The sequence below is a fragment of the Pteronotus mesoamericanus genome, unplaced genomic scaffold (assembly GCF_021234165.1).
Source record: "Pteronotus mesoamericanus isolate MK-2021 breed Mesoamerican mustached bat unplaced genomic scaffold, CSHL_Meso_final contig_78, whole genome shotgun sequence".
NCBI lineage: Eukaryota > Metazoa > Chordata > Mammalia > Chiroptera > Mormoopidae > Pteronotus > Pteronotus mesoamericanus.
Genome location: NW_026555258.1, coordinates 3,513,168 through 3,521,203, shown reverse-complemented (window position 1 = coordinate 3,521,203; position 8,036 = coordinate 3,513,168). Strand labels below are relative to the sequence as shown.

The 8,036-nt window shown below is 59.9% G+C and overlaps 1 protein-coding gene across 2 annotated transcripts in view; it reads right to left on the bottom strand.

Annotated features, from left to right (window-relative positions):
• Positions 1 to 5,729: 5,729 nt before the first annotated feature.
• Positions 5,730 to 8,036, bottom strand: part of MED27 (mediator complex subunit 27) — a 167,366-nt gene continuing 165,059 nt past the window's right edge. The window contains exons 7-8 of one of the 2 annotated variants that reach the window (XM_054584192.1): positions 7,930 to 8,007; positions 5,730 to 6,081 (exon numbers count right to left, since the gene is read on the bottom strand). In XM_054584192.1, coding sequence (XP_054440167.1) covers positions 5,947 to 6,081; positions 7,930 to 8,007 — 213 coding nt within the window. In that variant the 3' untranslated portion in view covers positions 5,730 to 5,946. The remainder of the gene's footprint in view (positions 6,082 to 7,929; positions 8,008 to 8,036) is intronic. The other variant, XM_054584193.1, reaches the window with a different exon arrangement.

Here is an 8,036-nt window from a genome sequence, read left to right as displayed (position 1 = left end):
CTCTAAGAGCCCATAAAGGGAGAAGACAAGCAACCGCCGGGGAACACGTGTGCCGGTCGCAAGCCCGACAAAGGATTCGTAGGGGGAACACAGCAAGAACTCTCAAAACTCGGCATCCAAGAAACAACCCAGTTAGCAAAGGGGCAGAAGGCGCGCACCGACAACGCACAGATGGCCAGGCAGCCCGTGCAATGGGTCCAGATGGAGACCGAACTGCGACCTCACTCCACACCTATCAGAACGGCTAAAACAGGAAAGAGCGACAATACCAAATGCTGATAGGGACGTGGAGACGCCGGGTCACGCACACGTGGCTGGCGTGAACGTGACATGATTGAGTTTGGCATTTCCTTTTAAAACTAAAAATGGACTCGCTCCATGACCAGCGAGCGTACGCATGGGCGTGTTTATCCTACCGAAACAAAAACTCACTTTCACGCAGCCTGTACACGGGTGCTCGTAACGGCTTTGCTGTTTCCTTTCTCACAAGCTCGGAAGGTGCTGGGACTCAGTTCCGCCTTGCAGGCCCTGCCCCAGTCACGTGCTGGTGCAAGAGGACGCAGGGAAGAGGACCACGGGGGACTGTGTGGGACAGAGCTGTCCTCTGGCTGGAACCACACCCTCTGGGGCTCTTACGGGAAAGTGTTTGTATTCTGCAAGCCCCGGATTTGGGGGCCTCTGAGTTCGATGTAACTCTCTGCTCGGTGAAAAGAAGCAGGTTTCCTAACAGAATACAGGAGGGTCTTAATTTTTACAAGAAATGGACACAGACAAATGTGTCCGCATGAAAGTCTGGAAAGACAGACACCCGAGTGCTCTGGTAATTGTCTCGTGCTAGTAGGGATTATGGATGTTATTTTCTTGTCTTCACGTATCCATATTACCTAATTTTCTAAGAAAGGACATACGCGTTCCTTCTGAAATTAAGAAAGCAAGCTTATGACTGAGACGAGAGCCAAGAATCCAGGGACGAGGCATGATGGATGCATTCCGTAGCAATCCACACAAAGCTCGCAGGGTCCCAGGCTGGCTCCCAGGCTCCAGGCCTCTCCCTGGCCACCGCCCCCGCTTCTTGCCCTGAGGGAAGCGTCAGTGTTGGTCTCTGTGGGCCTGGGGAAGCACGTTGCAGACAGGCCAGCTGCTGGCAGGACCTGCCTGTTCAGTGAGCGCCGAACCATAGCTCACGCCGTCCCCGAGGACGGCCGCTCTCCAGCTGCAATTTCAGCCTCAATTAGCGCAGAGACAGGCTCTTGAGCAGCTCATCATCTCGCAGCTGCCAAGCCGGCGCTTTACCTGGGATATGCCCGTGAACTTTAGGGTGTATCTCTTCAAGCACTCATAATAGGGAGCAGCCAAGATGCAATTTAAAATTCAACTTGAAAGTGATTTTCTGAGGTTCCTTTCCACTAATTTAAGGAGCTGGGGTGGGAACGAGGGGAGAGGGACGGCAGAGGCTGGGGAAGGAAACCTGTCTGTCCTAGAAAGTGAAGCCTAATTACTCGCGGAGCAGACGGACGGGAGGGCTGGCGGCAGGCAGCCCTGTGCACAAGCCTGCGTGGCTCCTCTCCCCCCTGTGCGGCCTGGACCGCGCGGCCATGCCTGCCGAGTGGGCGAGCAGGTGGGGCAGCGTGGGCCCCGCCTCCCGTCGACATGGGGCCTCGGAGGCTGAGCGGTGTTCAGGCCGGGGGGCGCGGCGGGAGAGGGGGGGATGCAGAAGCCAGGGGGCACAGATGAGCACCGGGTGGGGGTCTCACCCCCTCCTTCTACCCTACAGACCCCTGCATGGCCCAGCGATGCTCCCCTTCCCTTCACGCTGGGGAGGCTCCAGACCTGGAGAGAACCCGGGTGGCTGAAGCCGGTGTCCCTTTAGGGGTGACCTTCAAAGGCTCTCGATTTAGCGCCAGGCCCACACTGACACTCAGAGTGCGATTCGCACCGAAAGACCATTTCATGCCTGAGCTCCCCGTCCCGGGTGTGAAGTGTAAAAACGTCACCCGGTAGCGAAAGGCTAATTCCCAATTTAGTTCAGAAAAAATCTGGACAACCTTTTGGAGTCCGCCTCATTCCACTCTGTCCGCCACTCACGGCTGCCCTGCTGAGTAACAGTCACCTGGCCACGCAAGGCACAGGGCGACTTCCCGGCTCCGGCCGAGAGCACCCCGCGCAAGGGCAGCCCTGGACGCCGCGCCGCTGCGCACAGTGGGACTCACCCCTGGGCCCCGCTGCTGCGCGGCCTGGGGTGCAGCTGCGCGACTCCCTGCCGCACAGGACCCTCCAGCGGGGCTTTGCATCCACGACAGGGGAAGCCCCCACCTGGAGCGACACACAGGAGACACCGGGCACAAAGCCGAGGCTGAGCTGCCCGGGGAAACGATGTCGTTGCACAGAGCACCTGGCGGGCCTGGCCCAGAGACCGCATTCTAAACACTGTGTGGGCGGCTCACGCATCGGCGACCATGTTCCTGTCTGCGAGGCACCAAAGGACGACTCTGGGACCCGCGGCCGCCCGGAGCCCTGGCTGTCCCCAGCCCACCTGTGGTCCCTATTGCGGCAACATCAGGCCAACGCTCTACGTTTAGCGTTGAACACAAAGCCACTCTCTCCTGTTCGTCTCTGGCGGCGCCAGCGTGCGGAGGTGGGCGTCCAGCCTGTTGCCCTACCAGCCCCCTCCCTTTGCCCACCTCGCGGGCTCCCTCTCAGCGTCTCCCTCTCGGGACTGGGGAACGAGACTGTCAGAGACAGGACGGCCTTAGAGTTGCCTGGCCCAACCCGTGCGTCTTTCCGCTTCTTTTGATTAGGGAAGGGTAAAAGAATCAGAAAAATAGGACAGCTCACAACACCCGCACGTCCAGGCCCAGCCTCGGCAGCTACCGACTCAGGGCCACCTGGTTTCGTCTACGAGCCACGCCCCCCTCAGCTCCCCTTCGTCACCCTCAGGGACCATTGACCTGCGTCTTCCCGGAGCCACAAGGAGGGGGCGGGGCTGTTGGACTCCCACGTCGGGCGCAGGTGGCCAGAGCGCGGAGCGCAGCCCGGGCCTGCATCAGCTCTGGGTGACAGTCTTGTCCCCTTTATACCTTTTGCTAGAGCCACGCTCTACTTGTGCTGTTATTCATTTTTTTCTTCGAGGGTCACCTTTTGGCCTAAGTGCATTCGTTTAAAATGGGAACTTTCTATTGTTCCCATGAGGGAGGAACAGGCATCATTTGCCACAAATAGAAGGATTCACTACAGACGACGGAGGGAACGAAGCTGCTAACCCCCAAGTTGACCCTGGGGGCCGCCCAGGGCGCTGAGTCTCTGGAATACGGCGCTGGTGGGGACATGCTCAGATTTGGGCCGTCGGCAGATGCGACGGTGAAACATCTCGCACGGCAGCTACTGTGCCCGCAGTCTCCTCGGTCACTGAGGGCTGGTTTTTCTCCGCCGAACGCCTCTGAGCTGCACGGAGCCAGCAGGCGGTCAGGGCCTGTCGCCTGCATGTGCCCCAACGTGCTCGCCGCTGGTCCCGTGAGCAACGGGCACCTGGAGTCCTGCACGGGGTCCCTCTACGTGCCATTTAAATGTCTTAGTCTTAAAAAAGGTGTGCAGCCGCGAAACGAGATGTTAGCACAGCAGCCCCCGTATCTGCAGGGATACATTCCAAGGCCCTCCGCGGGTGCCTGAAACCACAGGCAACACTGAGCCCTACAGACAGTTTTTTCCTACACGTACATTGGTATGAAATTCAGCTTATACAGTAGGCTCAGTAAGATCCACAACAGTAACAGAACGAACAGTTTTAACAAAACTATGGCAATAGGAGGTATGGAAATGGCTTTGGGGCCAGATCGAGTAAAATAAGGGTGGCCCGAACACAGGCACCGAGACGTGACGCAGCCCATCTGATCACCAAGGCAGCTACGGAGCAGCTGAGGGGCAGGGAGCGGGCGCAGCGTGGGGACCCTGGACAAGGGTTGTCACGTCCCGGGCGGGGGGACGGAGCAAGGTGGCTTGAGATCTCATCACACTACTGAGAATGGGGCACCATTTAGAACTTATGGACTGTTCGTTTCTGGAATTTCCCAGTTAATATTGCGGCCTGCAGTTGGCCATGGGTAACAAACCGCAGATAAGGGGGGATCACCGTGTACGTACCCAGTGTCCTCAATTCTGTGTTTTCTTGCGAAACAACAGACAAGTGTCTTAGAGGACCCCAGAAAGGAAGACAGCGGCAAGCCAGGGAAGCGGCCACGTGCTGTGGCTAGAACACCGTAAGGGGATCGCCTGCCACGGGACGGACAATAAGCCTGAGGGCAGGGGACAGTGCCAGCCCCCTTGAACAATGACACTCGGAGCCCAAGACCGGTGTGACCGATTTATGTCACAGCATCATCACAAAGGCCTGTGCCTTCGCAGTTCATCCGACAGCGTGTTTTCTTAGTGGTCCATGAAATAACGGTGCATCTCCCGCGCACCGGCATCACACACGTGACGAACCGTGGCCCCTCATGTAAAGCGCCTGCTGCCTGGGAGCGTTCCTGCACGGCCTCACCGCCCTCCGGCCTTGCCGGGCCCTGGAAGCTCGGGCTTCTCCCCCGAGAGCCCACTCCAGTCACCGGGACCCTGCCCCCGGGCCTCGGCCCGGCCGGTCTGGGCAGGGCCAAGAATCTGTGTTCCTCATAGGCTCCCGCGGAGCTGACGCTGCAGGGCCACACGAGATGCTGTGCTGTCGTCTCCATCGTTACATCCCCTGCATCCTCTGGTCCTGTCAGCCTGGTGGGGGGGGAGTGGGGGGTCTGGGTGGCGCCAGAACCCAGGCAGGGACCGCCCATTCTTTTGGACATCTCAGGGGGGCGCCATCTCTCCGGCATGTTCATGGCCAAGAAAATAGAATCTGTAGTGCAGGCGGGGCCGGCAAAGCTCTGGGGGACCCCGACGGCCTTACACGTTGGGGGGCAAGGCCCTGACTGAACTCAGCAGACTGCGCTGGAACCCGTTCGCAGGGCTATTTAGGTCAACGCAGGACAAACACGCCCGGCACACTTGTCACGTCTGCTCACATGTGTCCTTGCTGGTGACATGGGCGGGTCCCTTTCCCTTTGAGGGGTGTGTGTTGCTAGTTTAGTAAAAGAAACATCTGTGTATTTTTCTTCTCAAAAAGGACAATCCGTTTTTCAAGTTGCCACGCATCTCTGAAGTGGAGTGTCTGCCAGCACCGCCCTCTCTCCTGCGAGCCCAGCGCAGGGGAGCGTGTGCTCTGAGCGCCGCGCTGCCAAGCCTTCCCTGCAAGGGCCAGGGTCTGCTCGCGTGTTCTCTGACCAACCGTGAGCGGCGCTTTAGGAAACAGGAAGCAGAGCCTTGCTGTGGATACAGAAGGTTTATTGCTTATAAAAATAAATTACAAAAAAAACCCAAAACACCCAGCCTGCCCACGCGCACGTGTGCAAGGGCCTGTTTAAGCCCCAAGGCCCCTGAAGACGGCTCCGGGCCCGGGTCCAGGGGTCAGCGCACCGGTGTGGCTCGCACACGCAGAGGGACAAACCGCGTAGCTTTTTAGAGAGAGAGGGAGGGGGGCGGGAGGGAGGGACACCGATCTGCTGTTCACTCCCTCATGTGCTCGCTGGCTGATTCAGGCAAGTGCCCTGGCTGAGGCTCATGCCACGACCTTGGTGCGCCAGGGTGACGCCCTAACCCGCTGCGCCCCCCGCCCCCCGCCCCGCCTGGCCCCTGCTGCGCTGAGTCCGCGTTCTGAGCTCTGAAAAGGCCTTCTTCACCTTCCGCATACCTGCTAACGTGTCTAACCGGTCCGCGCGCAGACATGGAACCTTTTCCTCCAGAGGCTCAGCCTGCATGGGCGCCGTGCTGTTTCACATTGGGGGTGGGGGTGGGGGTGGGAGGTGCTGTACGGACCCTGGGCAGTGGGGGGCCTGACTGCCCAGGGCCAGCCGGGGAGGTGGGGCCGGGTCACTGCCGGCAGGTGTCGTGGAAGGCTTCGAGGGTCCGGAAGTCCCTCCACGTGGGCGGAAGGCCGTCCTGCAGAAACTTCCCACAGCGCTGGCACGGGGCCTGGAACAGCTTCACGTAGCTCCTCAGCCAGGTCTGCAACGAGAGTGTGGAGAGATGGGGAAGGGGCGGGGCCTGGGGGCTGCCGGCCCCTCCTGCCCGTCAAGCCCTGTGACCTCGAGGGGAGCCTGAGGCGGCTGTGGCTCCAGAGGATGCCCTGTGACTGTAGGGAAAGTGGCCCGCAGAGCCCACTGGGCCGTGACACTGCTGGCTGCCAGCTGCGAGGGAGCTTTTGGAAGAGACGCTCCTCCCCGTGTGGGCAGGGAGTGCTCCTCGGTGTGCGGCTTGGGTCCTGCCCTGCTCCCCGCCCCGGGGCCACGGACACGGGCGTCCGACGCCGATTTCAGAATTCTCCCCTGAGGTCGGCACCGCTTCTGTCTAATCGGATTTCAGGGGTCATCACTCACTGTCACAACGTGGCCCAACATACCTTCGGGGGGGGGTGGGGACAACCTGGTGCCACCAAATAACATAATAAGCAACAAAGACACACTTGAGCGGTTCAGAGTGCAGAGTTCTCGCGGGCATCATACATAGGGATGAGACTCACATAACTCAATTCTCAAATGCAAGGAGACGCGCTACCAAAAAAACGAAACCCCACAAACCAAACCCCGAACAACAGGTAAGCAAGTTCTCGCTGTGACAGGGACTCATGAATCTCGTCATTTAACGTCCTCCTGAATTATGTCGACTAGAGAAAATTGTTCTTTGAAGAGGTCAGCTGAGTTTATGGACACAAACCCTCTCCTTTCACCACAGTTGCCTCCATGGCGAGGCCTGTGCCCCTCAATCCTGCCCCTTCCAAAGGCTTGGCATCAGAGGTTTTGGTAATAAACGCAGGGAAGTCAATGGACCACTTGGTTAAACTCTTTATCCTTTACTGCTGATCAAATTCAAAGGCCTCCCAAACCCCCGAGTCAGTCACCTAAGGCAAGTGGCCCCAGGACACGCCAGGTGAAGAGCGGCCTTTGTGTCTCTGCGGTGGCAAAGGGCCCACCACAGAGTTCATGGAAGTGCTCCCGAGGCCTGCGACCAAACTGTCACATGGGCAGCCTGCAGAGCGCCGGCTTGGGCTCCCCAGCACCGGGAAGCCAGGCTCTGAGGAACGAACCGCAGGCTAAGAGGCTTAGCTGCCAAGGCAGATGCGCTCGAAGGGCGCGAGCGCTCCGCCACCTGCGGGCTGCGCTGGGGTGGGCCTGCGCACAGAGAGGCCCTCGAGCAGGTTCTCTGGTCGGCAGCCTGTCTGGCATGAATTAAAAAGGCAGGTCTAGCAGCAGTGAAGGACGGGCCTACTGATGTGAGAGCAGGCAGCTGCGTCAGCGTGGTGTGCGCACTGCCAGGACGCGTGGCGCCAGCTGCCGGCCATAGGCCGCGTCGGCAGCAGCAGGCTGAGGGGCCGGCTTTGGGGCGGTGGGGGAGCCACCCTGGCTTGCAGCGTTTGCTGATTTCCACGGTGTAAACATCCAGCTACCAGCGGTGGAGCAACTGGCTCGCCGAACTGTGAATGGCTCCGGAGAGCCCAGTGCCCTGCGGTGCCCATGTGGCGTCGTCGCCTGCCCTGAGGCCCAAGCCTTTCAGTCCAAGGGCAAAACGTCTTGGGGGAAGTGCCAGGCGTGTCACTGCCGCGGCCGCCTGCTCGGCGGCAGCACAGGGCCTGGTGCAGACCAGGGCCCAGCGCCCGCCTCACACCCCGTCGGCACTGGAGCCCGCCCTGGGGGGCGTTTGGCAATGGCAGAACCACGCCTTCACTGAGCAGGAATGGCTTCTCCTAGACCCCGTCCCGATTCCGAGGAAGCATCAGCCTGACACCAGCCTCCGCCGTGAGCCTCCCTCGACGAAGGCAGCGTGTGAACGTGGGCTGCCGCGCGTACAGCCACTTACCATGAAGGACCTGACCACGACATCCGGCATCTGGGGCAGCTGGTAGTGCAGCAGGGCAGTGGTGGCGTGGTCTGTCACCTGCGGACCAAGGACAGCGACGGGTGTCA